The sequence below is a fragment of the Pholcus phalangioides genome, unplaced genomic scaffold, assembly GCF_987345545.1.
Source record: "Pholcus phalangioides strain wild (caught in Gottingen) unplaced genomic scaffold, Ppha-v1.0 ptg000011l_1, whole genome shotgun sequence".
In the NCBI taxonomy this organism is placed as follows: domain Eukaryota; kingdom Metazoa; phylum Arthropoda; class Arachnida; order Araneae; family Pholcidae; genus Pholcus; species Pholcus phalangioides.
Window position 1 is genome coordinate 25,274,209 of NW_028301604.1, and position 23,397 is coordinate 25,297,605.

Sequence of the window (23,397 nt, forward strand, 5' to 3'; positions counted from 1 at the left end):
AAATCCTCTTATATTGACCGATTTTCATGACTTATGTAAAACACTTGGGCAGTACTATTTATCAGAGGCACCGACATAAAAAAAATATTGGAGGGGGCAGGGCGTTGGAAGTGTTTCGAACCTGTGGGTGCCCGTCTTGAGATTGTTGCGAGTTCGATACCCGATTCGTCCTTGTCAGAAAAACTTCCCTGACACAGGGGGACAACAAAAAAACGGCGACTTGACCGCAGCAAAAAATTACTACCGCAGGGAGTCCCCCATAGAGGGGTTAGCGCACCAACCTCTCGATGAGTATAAAAAATAAGCCTGCCATTCGGAATCGGCGATAAATTGTAGGTCCCGGTCTAATTAGCCCTCGTGTGCAGAAAATGACCGTGGTGCGACAAAAATGATCAAATTTTAAAATTTCGAAGGGGAAAAGTCAAAGCAGTAGATTGCCAGGTAAATTTGGTTGCCGACCCACGCTTCAGAGAGTGTGAACTCGATTGCGTATTTAGTGCGTTACAACAACACTAATTCTAATTGGATAGCCATGTGCGCATATTTCTAAGACAGTCACTATAAAATCGAAACCGCCGAGTAGTTTGCATCAATTCCATATTAAATAAATATATATATAATTTCTAATTAAGCCGTGTTGCAAGTGGCTTTGTTCGAACTTAAATAATAAGGATTGGCTGAATTTTATCATTAATGAAATTTTATGCATTCACTGGAACTTATCATCAAAACCTTATTTTGTGTTCCGTGTCAAAGTAGAACACTCAACTCCAACATGCGTTGGTGCGAATAATTTTGTATAAAATAACATTTCTGGATACGTGATTTCATAGGAGTACGTAATACATGTTAAATGTAGTTTTAAATTGTTTCAGGAATGTGCAGTTGACAATGGGGAGAGGAAGATTAAAATAATACATTTTTTTTTAATGTAACCTCTCTGATCATCATGTATTCCCAAGAGATCCTTACAATCTGCAATGAAATAAATAATCTGTACTGAATGAAAAAAATAACAATTTTCGATACTTTTCTTTTCAATCTCCAACAATATCAATTATCATATTTACAAGAAAAATTGGCAGAAATAACATTAAAAGATGGTGTGATGTTCAAATTTGAAGATGGCTATTAATTTTTCTTTCTGTAAAAGCAAATACCCAACCTGGAATTTATGGGGATATACAGAGGAATCTCCCATAACGGACACTCCCTGTTTTTAGCGGACACCTCCAGTTATCAAACACTTTTTTAATTATGTCAACGGGACTCCGGACTCCATTAACAGACACTCCTCGTTAGCGGCGAAAATTTTCGGTCCCGTGAGTCAGTGCTGTCTTAACGCATGGGCTCCTGAAGAAAAGAGGGGGCTCAGAAAAACAAGAAGTAGTTGAATTTTTTGAGAAGTTCACAGGTAGGGCCTCAGAAAAATCACTTGACGGGAGTCCATGATGCTCTTAAGACGGCCCTACCGTGAGTGTCCGTTATTAAGAGGTTCTAATGTAGCTGAACATTTTTCATGCGCGAGACGTTTCAATGCAGTCACAAATCTTTCGAAAAAAATCGAAATCACCTACAGATATTCAATTGTGAGGATTTGAGAACACTGCATAGTAAAACCAAGCGACAATCATCACACTTAGAAAACATCTATTAATAAAATTATTTTTATTAAAACTAAGTAACAATTGTAGTTTTGCGCATTAATGGATATTTTTTGTGTGATGTGAATATTACTTTGACCACAATAAATGCAACTAAATACATATGTTTTGTGTTATATGCATATGTTTATAATTTTATAATTCACAAATTTAATTTTTTTTGTTTTGCAATGAAGGTTACTATAATTTTCTTAATTGTAATTATTTTAGAATTTCTAACCCTTTTTATACTAGAAATGTTTCAGGAAAAAATTTATGTAAAAAAATCGAAAATTTGCCACTGCATCTTTAAACTTTTTAATATGTGGGTTTTTAACATCTCTTCCACTGGGGCGATGAGAAATTTTGTTTTTGAAAAGGGGGCGATGGGCTGAATAAGTTTGGGAAACACTGCACTAGGGTTATTAATACAAATGAAATCAGTAAAAATGTGGTGATATAATGTTGAAATATGTGTCATTAAATCATGCATGGAAATATTTTATTTTACATGAAAATAATAATAGAAACTATATTACTTAAAGGCAAATACATAGAATTAAAATTACCTTTGTTTGTTAGATACAGCCAGAACTAGATACAGCCAAGTTCCTAGGGAACAAAATTTATTGAGTTAGAAAAGTACCACAAATGCATCAGCTGTTTACTAACAGCATGGTCGAAATCTATTTAACCATACACATAAAAACAAACACAATCGTCAGCAAAAAATCATATTTGAACTCAGCGAGGCCATAACACTAAATACTAAAGTAGTAATAAGTTTCGAACAGTAATCTTCTCTCATGATGATGGCGCATATACTTCAACACTAAAAACTGTGCCAAAAAATTCCAACTTTGTTTTTTAGTCCCATTGTACGAATTTCATTTCTTAATATCTCAACAAAACAACATAATGATTCCTTAATAAATATGCTTCATCTCAGAGCGAGTTACAGAGTGAGTTTCAAAAAGTTACATATGATTTTTTTCTCCTAAAAATTTAACTTTCACTAAGTCTTACAATATTGTTCATTTGAACAGTTCAAGATTGATAATCAAATCAAGATTTTAATCCTTCAGTGCATGAAATTTACAGAAATTAATACTTAACATTATACTGCAAATTTACCAAGCTTTATTTAAATTTTAACATTGCTTATCACAAAAAAATAATTCAAATTTTTGTTAATTACGTGCAATAATTTATTATCAATCAATTGTAGCTTATTAGTTTCTTTCTGCATTGAAGGGGGATTAATCTAAAATACAAATTTGCAATTTCCTTATTTACTGCTGATTACATACCACAGTCATCCAAGCACAATTTTTATCGTATCAATAATATTGAAATTATTTATTTACACACATGCTCAATTTATTTAGACACAATTTTTCATTAAAAAATTTCATTTAGCCAAACACATAGAACGTAAAACTCATATTATAGTAATTGCAGATTCATATTTCATTTGCTATGTAAATATTTTTCCCAATCCAAAATATACATGGACTATTTGACATTTTTCAGTATTGATTGCGTGATATTATAGCCATTTATATTTCGAAATAACGCATTTACCAGGCAAAAAAAATATTAAGAATATGTTTTTAAAAACTCTTGCTATATAGTTTGATAGCATTAAAATAATTCTTACCTTAGTATAAACATGTTAGCACTTTGTTGTGGCTTCACTCGCAGATGTCAAGATAGACGTACGTAGATTACTTGGAGTATATAACGATGAATAACTTCAACTTCAAAGACATCAACAATATAAAGGAAAATTTATACCATTAATTTCTGTTGAATAAAATTGTTTGATTCATAAAAAACAGCATATTTCACCCCTAAATATTAAAGCGCGATCTCGCTGCAACTTTCTCTCTCGGCGAAATTTCTTCATTTCCAAGATGTCCACCGTGAACTACTGCTGCTGGGCAGTCCTTAGCTGCAGTCCTAAGTAACTACTAAAAAAGTCCTTAGCTTAGAGATAGTATCAAAAAGTCCAACTACCGGCCAGCTAAGAGCTAATCGGCACTCAACTACTTTTTTTCAGCTAAGGACCACAGAGATAGTTCACCCCCTGGGTGGGGCTATGATGTTCTTAAGACAGATCTGATCACGTTGCACTTATTTCAGACAGACGTTTTGAATGAATTCAATAAAAAAAACAATTTTCAACAAGAAAACTTCTAGTTATCTGTACATTCTCCCCTTATCTGAAGGAAAGTGATTATGAATGTCCATTGGGGGGCCTGTCCTTACATGGTATGGTCAGAACCTTTCTCTCAAATCCGAATTCTGAGAAACCCCAACCTCAAAAAATGGAGGGGTCAGTCAACACTATCTATAGCAGAAAGCCACCGCGCGAAGCTCGTGATGTCACTGAAGATGTCCACATTTCACCTATAGTTATTGGATATACTGCAAAAAAAATTTGAAGATTTGTATTATGTTTATCTTGTATTTGTATACCCTTGAAGGTATGTCATGTTTTCTCACATTTTAATGGTACCACACACTAGAATTCTCTCCTACTTGTGGCTTTGTTCTATTACATTCAAATACACAGATTAAAATAGAGATGATCAAATGATGGCTAAAAATTTATTAAAATTAATACATATTTTCAGTAGGGTATCTCGATTTAAATCACACAATTTTTTTTTTAAATCGCTGATTTAAATCAGATACTTTTGATACTTCAAATAATTTTGAATATAATTTTTTTTAACTTGTATGATGTAATACAAGTAAATAAGAGGTAGTAAGATTCATATTTTTAATTATTTACACATTAATTAATATTTAAATAAATGTGATAAAGATATTCGCTTTTTGGGTGAAGAGTCAGATTGGCAGAATTAATTCAGTTTTTCCTCAAGATTAGAAGAGAGAGTTTCTAAAGTATATTCTCTCCAAGAACTTTCTTTCCCATGGAGAAAGTGAAGTTGTTAAACAGAGTGTTAACTGTATGGACAGATTTTTATCCCTGGAATGCAATTTACTACAGGCAACACACTACCTGTGGGAATAATTGTCACAGTTGGGAAACACACAAGAAGTTTCTTTTCACAAAAGCAATACTTTAAAAACTCTACAATTTTTTTCACAACTCTAATTTTTCCCCTTCATGCTTTTTGATCATGCTACAACAGAGAAATTTTTCATAGCTTGTAATGAATTGGGTTCATTCAAGGTGGTTCTTTTTTCAAAGAAAAGTTTATGGATTTCACACAGTAATATTTTATAAAGATTTTTCTCCACAGAGTATTTAGACCTAAACTGATTAAATTAATGAATGTTAGTTACATAATATGACTGATTTTTTTATCAAGTACAAATTTCATTACTGTTTTAAATGCAGAATGATTTGATTCGAGATGACATTGGTATGCGATTTTTAGTAGTTTAGTATGGTGATGGGAATTTTTTGAAAAATCAAGATCTCTAGAGCTTAATATAATCTATAAGTTAAAATGAGAACTATACATATAATTGTTATAAAAACTATTTAATACCCTTAATGAGTTAGCATTTCAAACTTTGAATAAAAAATGATTAAATATAGAATTCAAATAAAAAAATCAAATTTGATTTTTTTGAAAAAAATTGTGATTTTTACCAACCCTATCAAAACTTTTGATAAAAGATAAAATTAACAGAAATTCTGTAACAATAATTTTATCTCTATGCAGATAAATAAATGTCTGTTCCATGTATGACTATGCACTTATCTTATTATTTATAAAGTTCAATGTTGTCCGAAATATTAGTGTTGGTCTGATTTCTATACTTAAAAAGTATACTTATGTTTAGAATTTAATATATTTCAGTCATATATTTTTAAAGACCACAATATTTAGACCACTGTTAATAACATAAAAATTAAATTGTGTTTTATTCTGTGCATATATCAGTATTTTAATCCTCACAGCGGCAATCCTGAGATATCTCGACGAACTTGATCTGCTTTATTTCAGGTTCTTAACATGATTTTATTTCAAATGTAGAAATTATAATGTGGATCAGGAAAATTTTAAAACTACTTAAAGGGTTAATGTGAAATTTAAAAAAAATAAAGAAACCTGATTTAAATTTTAAAAAAATGTTTTTTTACATCATGATTTTTATCACCTTGGTTTTCTGTAATGTTAAATTATCAACAAAATATTTTAAATGCAATACTGAATACCTATCATTTATTTGTTATTTTATTCATGAAGTTTTTGAAATCTCACCTAATTTTTAACTGGATACAAAAAACTCCAAAGGTATACATATGTGTAATTTCATTTTTAATGGTTTTAAGTGATTTTAATGATTTTTTTCTTCAAGTTAAAATCTGACCAAATTTTACATATGAGTACCTAACTCAAATCGCCTTAGTAAAGATATCAACCCAAATTACTAATGGCCGTATTCATGGAGCGACTGTCAAACGGCCAATCAAATAACATGCGGGTGATGTCGAAAGTGCATGTTAGAAGAAATCGGTATTCTCAGCAAACCAGCAAGGAGTTGTTACCAGACCACGGCGTTTAATGAGTGATGGTGAGGAGCTTCATGCTGATTCGTCAAACGAAGGTCATGTGATAAAATTTTTCTTTACCGCTTTTTGAGATCAGCACCGCCGCGATCATAACCATGTGCGTTTCTCTCCACGTTTGTTTTCTTTCGAATTTTGTGTTGTCCTAGTGTTTTCAATGGAGTCGAGCAGAAAAAATTTTACGATTTTCGAGAAGGAAGTGCTGGTCGGGCTGGTGGCGGAGGATGCAGCAGTCCTTGAAAACAAAAAAACGAACGCATTCCTCAACCGGCAAAAGCAGCTGGGGTGGGAAAAACTAACATCAAAATATAACAGCTTTCCCGGGGTGACGAACCCCAGAACCACCACGCAATTAATAAATGCGTATCGGTCTCTGAAGAAAAGCACGCAAATGAAAGTTGCTGAGGAGAAGATGCAGCGGATGAAGACTGGTGGGGGTGTGTCTGCGGCTCCGATAGTTACTCCACTGGAAGAAAGCGTGTACGCTATCGGAGCTTGAAAAGCTGCAATGCCCAATGCGATGGACTCGGAGGACTATGAGATGCAGCAGGTTGAAGGTAAGAAGTTATTCTTTTACATAAATATCGTTTCCCGTTTGAATTTAGCTATGCATGACCTGAATTATTTATCAGCATTTTTGTAGTATAGTAGGCATGACCCCCCCCCCCTCAAGACTGGCTAGGGCTCCAGCCCTGGGCAATTACCATCTTTTTTCGTTTTTCATGCTATAAATTAACTATTGAAGGGCCCATGATATATCCCACTCTTGAGGCCCTGCTCCAGGATGTAGGGATCGTGATAGTATTACAGAACTAGTAGAATGATTCATAAATTTATTATTTCATAAATTTCACATTTTTTTCAGTATCTTTTGCCGAATCCGAGGAGGGGGCATACCACCTGAAAGCAGAAGAGGTATGATATATATTAAAGTCAAGTTATATGAAATTATTTTTCGCATGCCATGTTACTATTACGCAGGGCTGCAGTGCCCCAGCCCAGTTATGATGAAAGGGAAATAAAAATTACAATGTGCATTCAAATCTAACAATTCACTCTTTTTCATGGCATTTCAGCTTATGTTATGCTCATGTAGTGAAAATGGTATATAATAATACTCACTTATCATTGGCATATATTTTGCTGTAGGCAATTATAGGGCATTACTCGCTGAAATGCATAAACTTATGAAATTTTGATATGTGCGCGTATTTTGCAATGTAATATAGTCTGTCCTTACATTTCGTTGCCTGTATATTTCATTCTAATATTCAATAGCGTCACTTCTGTGTTTTGCGGGTGGACATGTACAGGAACAAATTTCTGCACAGGTTATAGCTATGTTTCCTTTTCAATAGTGTACGTGCTGTGTGATGTCTAACCTAGAATTAATTTTAACGCTGTATGTAAATCATATATTACCGCTTCATAATGCTAATGAATATGTAACGGCAGGTTTACTTTTTGAGACAAAAAAAGATGTCCTGTTGATCGATATGGGTCATTCTTAAAAAAAGGGCATGTTACAGGTACAATTATCAAAAATGCTGCAGGTATTATTACAGTGTAGGCAGTGCCGTCTTAAGACATGGGCCCACCCGGGGGCCTCACAAAAAGTGAGATCTGGTTGAAATTTTCAAGAATTTGCCTGATAGGGCCTCAGAAAAATCACTGGGCCCGGATGTTCTTGAGACGGCCCTGAGTGTAGGTAGACAAGTATAAGTTTTACAAGTTTTTCATTATCCTCGTGATCATGTCGGGTTTCCATTACCCTGTTATTAAGATATGATTTCTGTTATTAATTTATGATTTCTCTTATATGTTATCTAGATAACCACCCACCCACGTTAGTGCATAACATTTAAACATATCTAAAGATCAAAATACTGAATTGTAGGACTAAAATGTCATTTAATTTGGCAATGCTAGCTTGTACATGATGCTTAAGAAACTCCTGTAACTTATTCTTAGATAAACTTATTTTTACTTTTGCACTACCATATGGTATATTTACTAGCATTTATAATGCAATGGTTTTCCAAGTGAAGCTGTATTTAAACATGGAAAAAAAATGCTTTTGGTATCAAGTTCTATCAGCTCTGCTTTGGTTGAGAATACTCTTCAGAACTCTGTGAATTTACAACGAGCTAACAAATTTTTAGGAGAAAATAAATGAGTAATGTATTAACAGATGCTGTGCATGAGAATTTTTATATGGAATAAAATTTTGGGTGGATCAGAAAATTTAAAAAAGTTTTTGACAGTTTTAACACCAAGTTAGGGCATCAGGGTTAGGTTTTGACCCCAGAAACTATCATACATATTTGGGGTCATTCAAGTATTACGTCAGCATCGAGGGGAGGGGGGTTTGAAGGTTGCTTACGCCACAAACTTCATATCTACAAAACACCCTTTTTGAAGATATGAAATATTCTAAGCTGCCGACGAAATTTTACTGGGAAGAGGGTAAAAATGACTAAAAATCTGCTTACGTAATACTAGAATGGCTGCTTTTGAATAAACAGCTCTACTCCGGCAAATTGAGCACAAGTAATGATAAAGTTAGATAAATAAACCATAAAATTATATGTTCCGACTCTTAGGTTGAAAAATTTAAAATTGCAAAATTAACATTTTGTTTTAATTGTAATTAATGTTTGAAAATAAAACATTGTATAATATGCAAAAAAGTTTTTCGTCATGTTATATACCTATTGTGTTCAAAACATTATCAAGGCATTCATTTAGGTTTCAGACAGTTTTTGACACTTGTCATGTCACAACCCCAACCCTGGTTACTTGATTTCAATGATCGCACATATTTTTTGGTTGTATGTGTTGCCTCAGTATTTGTCAAGGACTATATGTACATACAGTTATGCACCTCAGATGCTGTTACCCCCTCTTTCACAGGTGAATGACGGAAGTGCACATTTGAAAGCCCTGATGTAATGGTCACACCCATCAGTTATGAACTATTTTTTTTGTCCTGCCAGTGTGCACCCAATAAGAGGGGTTTTGCTGGGGGTCTGTCCACACAGATTCCCTCAAAAAATATGACAAACCTGGGTAGTTTGCCCTGCATAAAAGAAATGTGTGGCTATTTATGTGCACATATCTTGCCTCCAAATAAACAAATGTCAAGATATCTTCTTAACGTTCTATTGCAGGATGTTTGCAACTCAACAGAGATGCCCTCCACCTCTGGACTGGAGAATGGATGTATAATAGAGCAGCCATCCACCTCTGCATTGATTCCAGTATCCTCCTCTGCAAGCACTCCCCAAAGGTCTGTGGGTCAGGTGCGCCCTCTCCTGAGCATACCGAGCTGGAAAAAAAAAAGGTGCCTGCCAGGGTCAGCCACTGCAGCAGAGACATTGGTGGAGTCAACCCGTACAGAGATGGAGAAACGAGAGGCTGAGCGGGAACAGCGGATGGACCATTCCCGTAAAGAACATTTGCAACGGATGGACCATGCAGAAAAAGAACACGAACTTAACATGGTTATAAAAAAAAATAAGATTGCCATTCAAGAAAAAAAAAAGGCTCTACTGGACTTGCATTTGCAGGCCCAGAGAAAAATGATGGAAGACCTTTGATTGAATAAAAATGACACTTCCAATTGACATATTTCATACTCATTTATTTTCATAAATATTATGTAACAACTAACAATTTCAGCTTATAACTTATCCATGATATTAAAACGCTGAAAACAATCGAGAATTTTGAACATCATTCAAGTCTTGTTTATGATGACACATTAATGGGTATGGATGTTTTATCAAACAATGATATTAAGGAAAGGTATTTCATTAATCTTAGCACTGCCGAGCAAATACTGTCAATAATAGTAGATGATTCACTAACAAGTGATATCCCAGAGATTAATGTCTGGGTCATATGCATGAAATTACAGAAGATAAATGATCAATTTGACTAAAAGATCTTGCATAATTTAAACTGATTTTGTGAGTGTTACCCATGTACAATCAGACAAAATGAGCCAAAATTGTGTTCCTCTTAGCTCTTCCAGAAACACATGGTCTCTCTCTCTCCCATGCACTGTCTGGCATTTCCACAATACCGTTGTTAAAGGCATCATGCCTATGATCAACGGGATCGACATCTTCCCTGTCCATATCGGCCATGGAGCGAGCGATTTTATGCAGCACGGCGGTTGCAACAATATGGGCCATTGCGTTCTCCATGGAGCAGCGCAAACCCATTGACATGTATGGAAATCTTCGCTTCCACACTCCATATGACCTCTCTACAGCATTTCTTGCTCTGGAAAGAGCGAAGTTGTACTTGCAAAAAAAAAAAATTTGTTCACTATTTCATTTCTGCCAAAACCACAAAAAATATGATAAAAATTACATCAACAGAAAGAAACCACAAGTGTAACGCCTCAAGATATACATGTCCATATAGAGTGGCGCATACACGGTGGCCCCTAGGGCAATAGCAATGTTGTTTTTTTAATAGAGGGGACGTATATTTCTGTCCTTCCTCCCAATTTTCTTTCAGGGTAGAACAGCAATCTATCACCATGGGATATTTACTACCGGATGAATTGTGCCAGAAGTGTGCATATGCACCAAAACAGAATGTTTAGCACTGTTCTGTGACGAAACCTTGGCTAACTGGAAATGTTATGCAATAAACATCCCCATTCATGTAATAGTGTTTTTTGCCCTTTTCTTAAAATTCTTCCAAATTGCTCTGTAGTAGTGGTAATTGTTTTTGAGTTTGGCACATTCTGCTTAGGGGTGCATATCTAATGTCAAGCATGAATTTCTAGTGGCATCATATACTTTTTTAAAACGGTAATAGCGTCAAAGGTAGAGCCGACTGATCTGATGTGTACATATGAATAGGCATCATGCCTTCCTTTTAGACTTGAATGCCTATCGTTACAGAGGGTGTGGTTATTGTGAATGTTGACAGTATAACAAAGAAACATAGACATTCAAACATTTCAATTTCTCCAGGCTGAGAATTTGCTTGAACAAATAACATGAAAATAATTACAAGATCAACTAAAACTTGTCATGGCAGTTTTGTATTATGTTCTACAAGCCTTGGTTTAGTATCATCACTTAGGCCTTTTCATTCATAGCATGAATGACTTGTAAAGATTTCGGGTCCTATATTTGATAAGCATATCGACAGGCTGATTCACGACAGCAACAACTTAAAAAATTAATCATTGAATTATGCACTCCATGAAAATGGTGAAAAATAACTCTTAATAGACCCAGACTCTGCTTATACGCTGCATTCAAATTAAATGTAAGAACTCCCATAGAGTTACACACAAAGTTAACCTTCGCAATGCGCTGATAGACCTATCTCAAACAAATGGACTTTTGAGTTGCTGTCTTGAACCAGGCTGCGTGTAATATTTTAAATTAACTACTCTTGTCACATTTATAGAAGCAGCAGAAGAAGGATGTTAGAACTTACCTTCGCTCAACTCTTGCAGTTGGATTGATGAACGGTGTGAGCAAGAAGGTTCGACATGCGTAGCCGCTATCCCCGATAAGGTGATATTCTGGAGGCATGAGATTATTTTCGCAGAGATGTCGGAGTGTGGAATTCGCAAAGATTGTGCTGTCGTGGGTGCTGCCAGGCCAGCGAGCAACGATGTTCCGCACATATAAATCTGCATCGCTGACAGTTTGGACATTGATGGAGAAATAACCTTTCCGGTTGCGGAAAACCTCAGCCTGATCTCCACCAGGGCTGGACACCTTGATATGGGTGCAATCAATGGCACCGTATACTCCTGGGAATTTGCTTTCAGCATAAAATTTTTGAGCAATCTAAATGAATACAAAAATTATGTGCCCTTTAGAAACAATCTCATTTCAAGGTATGCATGCTGCACAAATGAACATGAGTAAATCAGAACATAAACATCACATCATACAAGTTGTATTTCACACCTATGACCTTTGTATCAATATGAAATTTTTTTTCTGATATGGCTACAGCAATGCGCATGTAATAATAATGGCAGTATATTTTGTGTATTATAATATTTCTATATATCTATATGCAGATGTCACTGCGCTGTAATTTAGGCAGGCCCCAGGCTATTGGCTGAATCTGTGTCCTTTTTGAGTTAAAAGAAGTCCCCTACCATCAATCATTGGTATCACAGTGCATCAAATAATTCATTTCTAAAAATATGTTTAATCCAAAGGTGCAATGAAAAAAGATTAATTTATCAGCTTCTAACTAGGTTTCTTCACTTCCAATGTCCACTGCTAAGGATTGCATCCCATGGAACACTGGAACTATGCTTCCTTTTCCAAAATTAAAGATATACGTGCTCTCTCTGTAGCGTGTTAGCAACATTTCTTTATATATAATTTTCTACACACAAATCTACAATTTCAGACTGATCTCTGCCAATTTAACATATAGGCTACTAAACAGGACCCAACTGGAATGATACGCTAATTTGAAAGATTGTCAGATCAGGGCAACAATGATTTGTGCGCCTCAATCCCCAAATCAGAATGTTTTGCATTGTTCTGCAATAAGTCAGCTGAATGAAAATGCTCTGCGGTTAAAATTTATCTGAAATGTTTTCCATGTAAAACAACCCTCTTTTCTTAAAATTCTTCCTGAGGTTGTTCTGCAGTAGCACTGATTATTCTGTGAAAGATGTACGTAGCTGATTATTAGCATATTCTGCTTTGGGGGCTTCAACAATGCCATTCAGAATGTTTGGTTACTGGGGCTCCCCAGCACTGCATCCCGGAAATATTTATTCTTTCGCAATGGTTTGTCACTTCTTCAATGCTTTCAGCTTATCAAGTTAACTAGGCAGTGCAGGGTATTATACCTACTAGTTATTTATATAAAATTACATATAATATACAGCGCTGCCCGGGTTATCCTCAATTACTGGGAAAATTGAAAAAGTGACAAACCATTATAAAAGCATATGTAAACTATCATACATAATACTAGTAGCATTAAAGAAGTGACAAACCATTGTAAAGGCATATGCATGTCTGAAATGCATTGCTAGAGAACCACGGGCTGAGCAGTATGCGTAAATTAATAGGAAATGTTTGGGAGAGCTGAAATTTATTGTGGGACGTAGCTCCTACCCAATATCTCTATACTGGAGGTAATGGGCCCATCCACAGATACAAGTTTACCCTGTGAGATGAGCCCATTTTGCCCTCGGCAGAGATACGGGGGGAGGGGGGAATAAGAGAAATGTTCCATATGTGGGAGGTTAGCACTTTATTTTTTTCAGGGCCGCAACTAGGTGCTTGGTCACCCGGGGCAAGCGCGTATTTCGACGCCCCCTTGTAATGTTGAAGGATAGGTTTCAGAATGAAATTTACGCCCCTCGGGTCCAGCGCTGGGGCACGAGACCCACCTGCTCCCCCCCCCCTAGTTCCGGCCCTGATTTTTTTGTACACAAGAAACATGAAAATTTCATGCAACAAATACATTAAAATAGGCTTACCTCCCACATCTCTTCCTCTCCTCAAGGCAATCTAATGAATCGCCTAGCCAGTTCGGCCACACATCGAGAAACTTGGTTGATGGCTCGACAACTGGAGGGTTGGCTGACGAGAGCAAGATCGCCCACAGTTAGCTGAAAATTTCCCGTTGCGTAAAAGCATAATGCTACGCATAATTTCTCCGCATTGGAAAGGCAACTGTTTATATTATTACTTGTTGGCAAATCGTCTGCTATCATTGACAGTATTTGTTCCGCAGTGCTTAGATTAATGCGATACCTCTCTTTAAAATCATCGTTTGATAAAACATCCATATCCGCTAATCTGTCATTATAAATAAGTCTTGAACGACGTTCGAAATTCTCGATTGTTTCCAGCATTCTAAGATCATACAGAAGTTCGTATTGATCCTCCATCTTGTTTAAGGTAAATAACACTTACCGCGCATGCGTTAACATGCCTGTCATTTTTTAACAGCCCAAATAGCAGTGGCTACATTTGCAAGAAAAAACTGGCTGCTAACCGGTCTGTGAAGCGTGGAGAATACCGTTTTCCAAATAACCATCGTTTTAGCAAGCGCTTGCATGTTAACAGCTGTCGGTGAATATGGCCATAAATCAATTACTTTTTTTTCCCTTTTTAAAATATTTTTGAAATTTTTGTGCTTCTTTTACCATTAAAAACATGAAGCTACAATAAATGGATGTTGGTACACACTGTGCATGTGAAAAATAACAAATTTCCCCTTTAAGAAGATGTCAACAAAGCACCCTTACTTGAAAAGTAGTCTTCATACATATGCCTTCAGAGCTTAAAGCAAAGACCCACAATGTACTGGTATAGAGAAATGCAGTAGAAACTTGCTAACCCAGCACATATTAAACCAGGGTGCCCCAGATTACTGGTTGATTATTGGAAAAAGCTCATTTAAATAATATAAACTTTAGCACACAGACATGCAGTGACATGTTTTCCTCGTTGACGCTCGAAGAAAACCCGCCTACAAATGCCAGATTATTGGATGGACCTCTCGAAAACTGCGGCTGGATTATCAAGAGTCTACTGCAGGGGTTCTCAACCGGTGTTCCGTGGAGCCCCAAGAGCTCTGCAGTGACTCAAGGAAAATAATATAAATCAGTAAATTTGATACTTAAATAAATAAAAGAGGCCTACAAGGTTCTGCCATAAAAATTATGTACAAAAAAGGGCTCCTTCAGTCAAGCAGGGCTCCGCCATAGAAATTATATACTGGATAGGGCTCCGTGAGTCAAAAAAGGTTGAGAACCGCTGGTCTACTGTATACAAAAATCAAATTTCAAAACAGCTGTTGCAAAGGATGATAAAACATGACATTCGTATAGTAGTGTACACAGAAAAGATATATAAATCAATTTATTCAGCCATAATAGTCAACATAACACTCAAAATATGAAAATTACATAAAGCACACAATGTTTTAAAAGTCATTGATACAGATTAACTTGGAAATAGTTCTGATGGTAACCAGACAATTTCAAATCAAGATGATAAACTGCCATAATGATTTATTATTCATAACTTTGAAAATAAGTAGATAAAATTTACCAAAATGAATATTTTTTTTCTGCATTATATAGCTATGTTGCCAATATATAAGCATATATTTTAAAAATTAGCCTTGCCACTACAAGTAAAGTTATATGACCTTATTAATAAAATAATTAATAACGGGCATTTGCCTTATAGCAAGTAATATTTAAAATAATAGGCATGAGGGCAATCAATATCTTCATGCAGAAGAGAATAATCACATTGAGTTATAAAATTTGAGCATCTATAGAGAGATGTAGACTACATCAAGGGAGTTTAAGATTATATGCAGAAATATATATGATAATCTTGTGAATTTCAATTTTTCAGTATGCTAAAGTGTATTATAATTTGCTATACTTAAAAAAAAATTTATAAGTACATAAGTGGTACAAATAAAGCATTTTGACTTGGACCTCTGAGTGTGGCTCTCAATATGATGCACATGGCAGGTATGCAACCTGCCTTCAATTTATTCTTGTTAAACTGTTATTCTGCCTCTAAGTGTTATTAAAAACCCATGAAGCTTTAGTATATGCATTTGATTTCATAGTATTTTTCACTGTTTTCACTGTATGTGCATGTACAATATCTCTACCATAATGTCCAGTAATAAGTGAAATAGCTTCCTTATTCAACAATGAGTTTTAAGCACTGCAATACATAATATTGTATTAACAAGTTATATATACATATTCTTGTACAGTGCATCACATCAAATCACCAAAAAAATCTTGAGATGCATACACCATATACAAAAATCCATCTTCATCTTTTTCTGAGGAATATAATTCTCTGACAGTTAATGAGAATGAAGCCATGCTACGTTGGTTCACAAGAAGGAAAAATGCTTGGTTTGGATGAAGTTGAAGACGCCTCCTTGAAGTGGGGGGGGGGGGGGTGTTGATAAATGTTTGGGTTTCAGTACTCACTATAAATTTATGTGCCATTAGAAACAAATTAATGGCAAAATTTAATATAATTATACAAACAATGCTTTTTAATTCCATATGTAGGTGATATAAAATCAACCCACAATGATGCAAGATTATATTTTGATAAAATCAAATAAAAAAATTTGAAATAATATCTGGCGTAAGCTCTGAAAAATAATAGTTAATTAAAACATTTTTTATATAAAAACTCTTTTTTTCTTTTTGGAAGTGACTATTATTTACAAATAACAATGTATATTGCAGCAAAACAAGTCAAACCCAGAAAAAAAATCATTGTAACAAATTTTATAAGCCACCTCTTCAGATGTAAAATGGTAGTAAATTGCCTTTAGATAGGACTGGGAAATTTGTGTGGTTAGTAAAGTCATCCCCACCTTTAACTTCATATGCCTGTGAAGTAATTGAAGATAACAAGAAATAAAAAAATGTATTATAGCAGCATTTCTCAACCTCTGATCCGCGACGATGTCATAGGTGGTCCACAGGAAGACTTGAGAATTTGGTTCTGCCTGAATGAAAAATTATTCATTTGTTGCAACTGATATTAATAATATTCATATGGGTTTAAACAAAAATTGTACCTTCATATTTAGGTTCACCATACATCATCAAAGAAAATGCAGGAAATTGTGATCCTAAATACAGGATATCACAAATTGTAATCAAAAGATGTAATTTATGAGAAGTTTGCTAATTACTACAAAAATGGGTTTGGGGGTAAAGGGCAGCTAAAAATTGCAGTAAACAAAAATTTGACGAAAAAAAATTAAAATGACTAGATGACCGTATTTCAGTGAGAAAAATATGGGGAACTGGGATCTTAAATACGGTAATATACAGGATGTCGTCAATTGCCATAAGTCAACAAAATACCCCTATTGTAGTTAAAATCACTGAAAAATAGAGGCAAAAACGTTGAGCCTGACATAATATGTAAGATGACGATATTTGTATTTATTCATGATTGTAGTGAACATTACAAATTCACGTAAGCATTGAAAAAATGAACAAATGCATAAAACAATTTGGAACTGAAAATACAGGAATGTCCCTTAACACGTTCGCTGCTAATGACGCCATGGTGGCGTCATGAAGGACTTATACTAGGATGCTCATGACATACAAAACTAGTTTTAATCTTAAAAAAAAATGTGCTCCACAGACTCGACAAGCAATTTAAGCCCTGCAGTGAACGTGTTAATACGGGAGACACAAGTGGTCCATCCAATTGTTCCAGATATTTCACTGGTCCTTAGATTCAGAAAGGTTGAGAAACACCATATTATAGGAAGCTGAAATCTCATTCATTCTACATCTAGCTGTTACAGTATTGGGGTTGTTTTGTCAGTAATGATTTTTCAGTTTTTCACAGCAATCAGCCATCTTAAAAGCATCTCATTATTGATTATTTTCGACACATTTGTTTATTGTATGAATTGTGCTTTAATTTTCATTCCTTGGAGTATAACTATTTGCAGACACGCCCTGCAGGTAATTTTTTTCCTACCTTAAAGGTGGCTGATAAGCGCACAATTTGGAACTGCTGGACCATTCATCACCTTTTAATTATTGAAGATTCCTTTTTGAAGAGTAGATTGGAAGACCTAATATAACATTTTAAAAAAGAAAGAAAAGCAAACCAAAGGCGGCACTGGAGAACAAACTTTCAACATGTTAATTCAGCAGAAAGATTTCTATGTTTTATCATTAAATGAAGGAAATTAATCTCAATGAAAAAGGAAACAAACACCATAGATTTCAATGAGGTCTTGCCCAGACCATATAATTTAATCTTTAAAGTGGGGTTTGACTGTATTCGACTTCACAGCTTAAGAACTTGAATGGCCTTTGATTCAACCCTGACTTTTATATAAAAATGATTAAATATGTTTCTTAATTTTTCAAATAATCTGCAGACATCTACATTTTTGCAAAAAATTATTCATCACTGTACTTTTTGTACTATACCTTAATCCCACACAACTAGGTCATCCCCACCCCCTTCATTCCCAGAAATACTTTAAACTGAAGACAAGATCAACTGAACATTGACATATCACATAGCTACCGGGCACACACAGCCAATTCAATCTGGAATCTAAAATTTATTTTCTATATGTGTGTATGTTCTCAATACAAAACTACAATTTTAGATTAGTTTTTGACAAATTTTGTATACATATGAAACAGGATCCACTTGAATGATAAGCTACTTTAAAAGTGCATCAGACCTAGGCAAATGTCCAAACTGGTCAAAAAACTGCCCAGCAAAATTGGTTTATTGGGCTCAACAAAAACTTTCAGGAAGTTTACTTTGGTCGCCTGGTTCCCAAAAACAATTCGTTCCAGACATGTTTATACCGTTACAATAAGCTCAGTCTTCTAGGTCCTGGGAGTGTACTACTTCCTTGTTCCTTACAAGAATGCAATCTTTAAGCTGCCCCGCCCCCAAGTCCTTAGATATGAATGAAAAACAAATCTTGCTATAGAAATTTCAATTCCTTTATGGTTATTATTTAAGGCAATCAGTCCTAACTTTGAACCAAACACACTCTCTCAAATGAAGAGGCAGTAACACTTTTTTGTGCCTAGCAGTTTCCTGGGTCTATGGGTCAGCTTTCAAGTACTCACATAATAATATTCAGGTTTTGTAAAACAATTTTTTTTTAAATAGAATAAACATTAAAAACAATAAAATTTCTTAAAAAATAATTCAAACCTCTAATAATTAGTTAAAATGTTTATTAATGTAATTATATATAACACTATTCCCACACATATTAATTAATCTATAAACATTTCTTACATTTTAACAAAAACCAACTTACTATTATTACCAACAAATGTTATTATTAACCCTATAATAAAGATGTTAAAGATCTTACCCAGAAGAAATCATTTCTATTATAAATCGGTTATCACATTCGTCTTCTAGTGATGATATGATTAATTCATTGATTCTTAAATGTTTTCCTTACCATTTAATTATAATACTTACTAATTTGATACATAACTGCATACTAAACTGTGTTTATCCTAACTCTTTGAAAACTGCCACTGTTTTCCCAATTTTCAAATCAGGAAATCGTAATGATTTGAGTAATTATATAGGCCTATTTCCATTTTACCTTCTATTTCCAAGATTTTTGAAACTGTTCTAAAAAAAAGAATACTCTCATTTCTTTCTCATACTAATTTTTTTTCTTCTAATCAACATGGGTTTCTTGCTAATCATAACACTGAAGTTACTTTACTAGATTTTAGTACATACGTAATACACAATCTTGACAAATCTAGAAAAACCATAGCTGTATTCCTAGACTTAAGAAAAGCCTTTGACAGTGTTAATCCTGAAATCCTTCAATATAAGCTTGAGGCATGTGAAATTAGAGACATCCCTCTAAATCTGTTAGTGTCATACCTGACGAACAGATCTCAGAGAATAAGATGTGGCTCTCATTCCAGTAAATTTTTAGGGGTTAACCAAGGAGTCCCCCAGGGATCTGTTCTTGGTCCCAATCTCTTTAATGTATTTATAAATGATTTATGTAATCTAAAAATTGATGGCAAGATAATCACGTTTGCTGATGATACAGTCATACTTTACTCTGCTGCTACCTATGAATCTCTCCAAATTACAGTAAATTCTGACATGATAAAAATTAGAGACTGGTTTCATGCAAATGATCTTCAACTTAATATCTCTAAAACTAAATATATCAACTTTTCTCTGCAGAACATTCCTGCCTTGAATATTGACTTTATGATTCATAAACCTGTATGTAACATTAACACTGATTGTAACTGTCATAAATTAGAACAAGTGAATACTACAAAATATCTGGGTATTTATATTGACTCTGACATGAAATGGAAATCCCATGTTCATAATCTACAAATCAAATTAAGATTTACAATGTATAAATTTTATTTTCTAAAATATTTTGTTAATCGCTCTTTTGTAATCACCCTTTACTACTCATTATTCCATTCTTTCTTACTTATACGGTTTACCTATTTGGGGTAGTGACTATTTGACTAACTTAAAACCTATTATATCACTACAGAAGAAAATTATAAGGCTAAATTTTAATGACTATTATACTCCTTCCATCACTCTCTTCAAAGTATAGAAATTCTACCACTCAGATACTTATATTTTTATAAATCCCTGTTACTTCTCTTTAAACGTCAATACTCCCTACCATTAATATCCACTCGATCTTCTGCTAGGCGTAACGCTACATATTTTTTGCCAATTATTCACAAACACATTAAAAAAATTCATTTCTCTTACCTAATACCTAAGTTTTATAACTCTCTACCCATTGAAATTAAGAATGCTTCCTCTCTTTACACGTACAAGAAGTACCTCAAAAGATATTTATTGTTTACTGATGATATCTCCGTGCACTTTTGGTCTTTTGTTTATTTAAAGAAATCGCCCCTCACACTAATTAAAGTAATTGGTTTTCTCCCATTATATTTATCAACATTTTAAATATTTTGCCTTTCCGACAGTAGCTCAGTTATTCAAATCATACTTATTAGCTCTAAATTTGATATTTAAAATGCACCCACCACGCGTTGCCACAATGATGTTACTATTAATTTTTTTGTTTTCCCCCTTCCCCCATCTATTTGATATTTAACTATCAATTTCCCTCCCCATTTATATTTGTGTTTATATATAGGTATTTCCCCCCTCACACATTGTACTTTTTTTTTAATTAATAACCCATCATCCAGTATGTGACAGTCATGTTCACCTTGGATGAAAAGCTGTCTCTATTTGTATATGTATGCTTGTACATTTCTTTTCTAAATAAAAAAATAAAAAATAAAGATGTTTTCTGCAGTTACTCTCAATATGCTTAATTGGAAGCTATTTTGCAAAAAACAGTGATAAAACTAGGTAAATACAATGTGTTTAATGAAGCATAATTAATGCAGATTAATTAGTAATGATTTATGATGTACAGGGTGATTATAATCAAAGTTCCAATTTCAAAACACTGTAAAATAAGAACCAAAAGTCAGAATGACTTAAAAATTTGCATGAATATTCCTGAAGCAATAGAATTTTAGCATGGCAAAGAGGGGACATACTTAAAAATCTAAAATAGACAACGATGTACTCAATCCAACACGTGGGCAATTCGCTCCCATAATGGAAACGATAGCCAGTCAGAGCAAAATAACTTAATTAGCAATGCATGATTTCATAATTCATGGGGAAACATCAAAAAATATTGAGACCATTAAACAAACAACTACAACTTACACAAGAAATGATATGTTGTTCACCATGTTCTGGCTATGGGGTAGAAGTGCAAAAATACTTTTTCAACAACAGATCAAAGTATGTCATAATAATGATATGGATTTGCTTTTAATTCACCAAAGTTTACAATCTGGCCACTGTACATAACATTTTGAGGTACCCTCCAAAGCCAAAAAAGCAAAGGGTAAGGTCAGGTGAACATAGTAGCAAGATATGTCGAGCCATCCTGTTGTTGTCAAAATGGTTCTTCAGCAACTGCTTTGCTCTGGAGTTGCAATGTGCATCTTATTGAAAGTTGTGCTATCCACACACTGATGCTGTTGAAGTGCCGAAATGATATGGTTGCACAAAATAGATTATACCGTTGGCCAAGTAGGCATTCAAGATCATTTACTTGTACATTTGTAAGTTTTTTCTTTTCACCAGAGAAAATTCCATTACTTCAGGAGTATCCATGCTAATTTTCAAGTCATTCTGACCAGTGGTTATTATTGTACAGTGTATTATAATCACCTTCTATATAGCCAATTATTTTTCATAAATCACTTACTACTGTACAATAAAACCTTGATTAACTGGGGGCAATAGTGAAAGTATAAAAAAAAACTTGAATATTAAGTCTGGTGGCCTCAAAACAAAACGTTCTGCATTGTTCTGCAATAAGACTGCAGTTAACTGATAATGTTCTGTGGTTAAAATTCTTTATTGTGTTTTCTATGCAGAAGAGTTCTTTTCTTAAATTCTTAAAGATTGTTCTTGGACGTACGTCACAGATTTTGGCATCCCATCCCAACTCTTCTCCCTCAATCACTCTCTCATCTTCATGCCTTTTCACATTCTTCATTTTTCGAAAAACATTGTATGGCATCTATATCTTATTTCAATATAAAAATACAGAAAGTATACTAGTACTGCTTTTTTTTCTTGTCTTTTTTTTTAATAAAACCAACATTTAAAGCATTTTTTATTGTTTTTCAGATAATTTGAGTTTTTTGATAATCTGAGGTGGCCTCGGTCCCATTCACCTCAAATGGCTCTACTGTGATGGCAATAAGAAAAACAAAAAGCAAATTGCTGAATCAAACAAACCTTATTATTCCAATAAATTCTCCAACAGTGATGTGATCAGGCACTAAAAATTTGTTTCTGTCTAACTGAGGGAGAAGTTTTTCACCATAATAACGTTCAATGACCACCTATGACAAAACAGGCAGAAAAATTAAATTCATCTCTCAATAGAAAAAAAATTGAATACTCAAGTGAAAGATAGGCATCAAGCTCAATTCTATGTAAAAATTAAATGAATTTGCTAACAACTGGCCTGACAACAATTAAATATAACAATAATATCTCTTAATATCCCCATATTCTTAACCTTTAACAGCAGATGTTCCCAATCAGAAACATCAGTTTTATTAATCAGGAAGAAATATTTTTCATTCATGAAGCCACTTTTAGGATTGAACGAATATTTAGGGAGTTATAACAGGGTGTCTACCAAATAACAAAAGCAAAATTCTGTGACTTATCAGGGACTTTTGGTGACTTTTCTCATTCGCAGGGCTCCCAGTCAAAAAATTAGAAAAAGTAGGATGGGGGAAGCGTACCACCTTTAGACAACATATACACGGCATAATAAAAAATCCCTAGAATTTTTTTTTTTTTGAAAAATTTCAAATTTTTTTTCCATAGCACACTATTTCATATATCCTGTAAGATTGACTCAAGCCAAAGCAAAATTACAGAAATGACTTGGTTACAAAAAAAAAAAAAATTTGGCCAAAATAGGGTCTTGGCAACCACAGATAATTTTGTTGTTTTTCTGCTCTTTGTTTTTGTTATCCCTTTCTGCTCTCCTCACAATATATATATTACATTCTTTTTGGGAGTCTTC

At 34.2% G+C, this 23,397-nt stretch overlaps 1 protein-coding gene across 3 annotated transcripts in view; it reads right to left on the bottom strand.

The window, feature by feature from the left end:
- LOC149080267 (microtubule-associated protein 1 light chain 3 beta-like) overlaps nt 1-23,397 on the bottom strand; it is a 51,387-nt gene that overhangs the window by 11,350 nt on the left and 16,640 nt on the right. For 2 of the 3 annotated variants that reach the window (XM_089239384.1, XM_089239383.1), the window contains exons 3-6: nt 22,593-22,699; nt 11,668-12,026; nt 3,304-3,403; nt 2,213-2,255 (exon numbers count right to left, since the gene is read on the bottom strand). In XM_089239384.1, coding sequence (XP_089095510.1) covers nt 3,351-3,403; nt 11,668-12,026; nt 22,593-22,699 — 519 coding nt within the window. In that variant the 3' untranslated portion in view covers nt 2,213-2,255; nt 3,304-3,350. Of the gene's footprint in view, nt 1-2,212; nt 2,256-3,303; nt 3,404-11,667; nt 12,027-15,071; nt 16,729-22,592; nt 22,700-23,397 lie in introns of those variants that run through there. The other variant, XM_089239385.1, reaches the window with a different exon arrangement.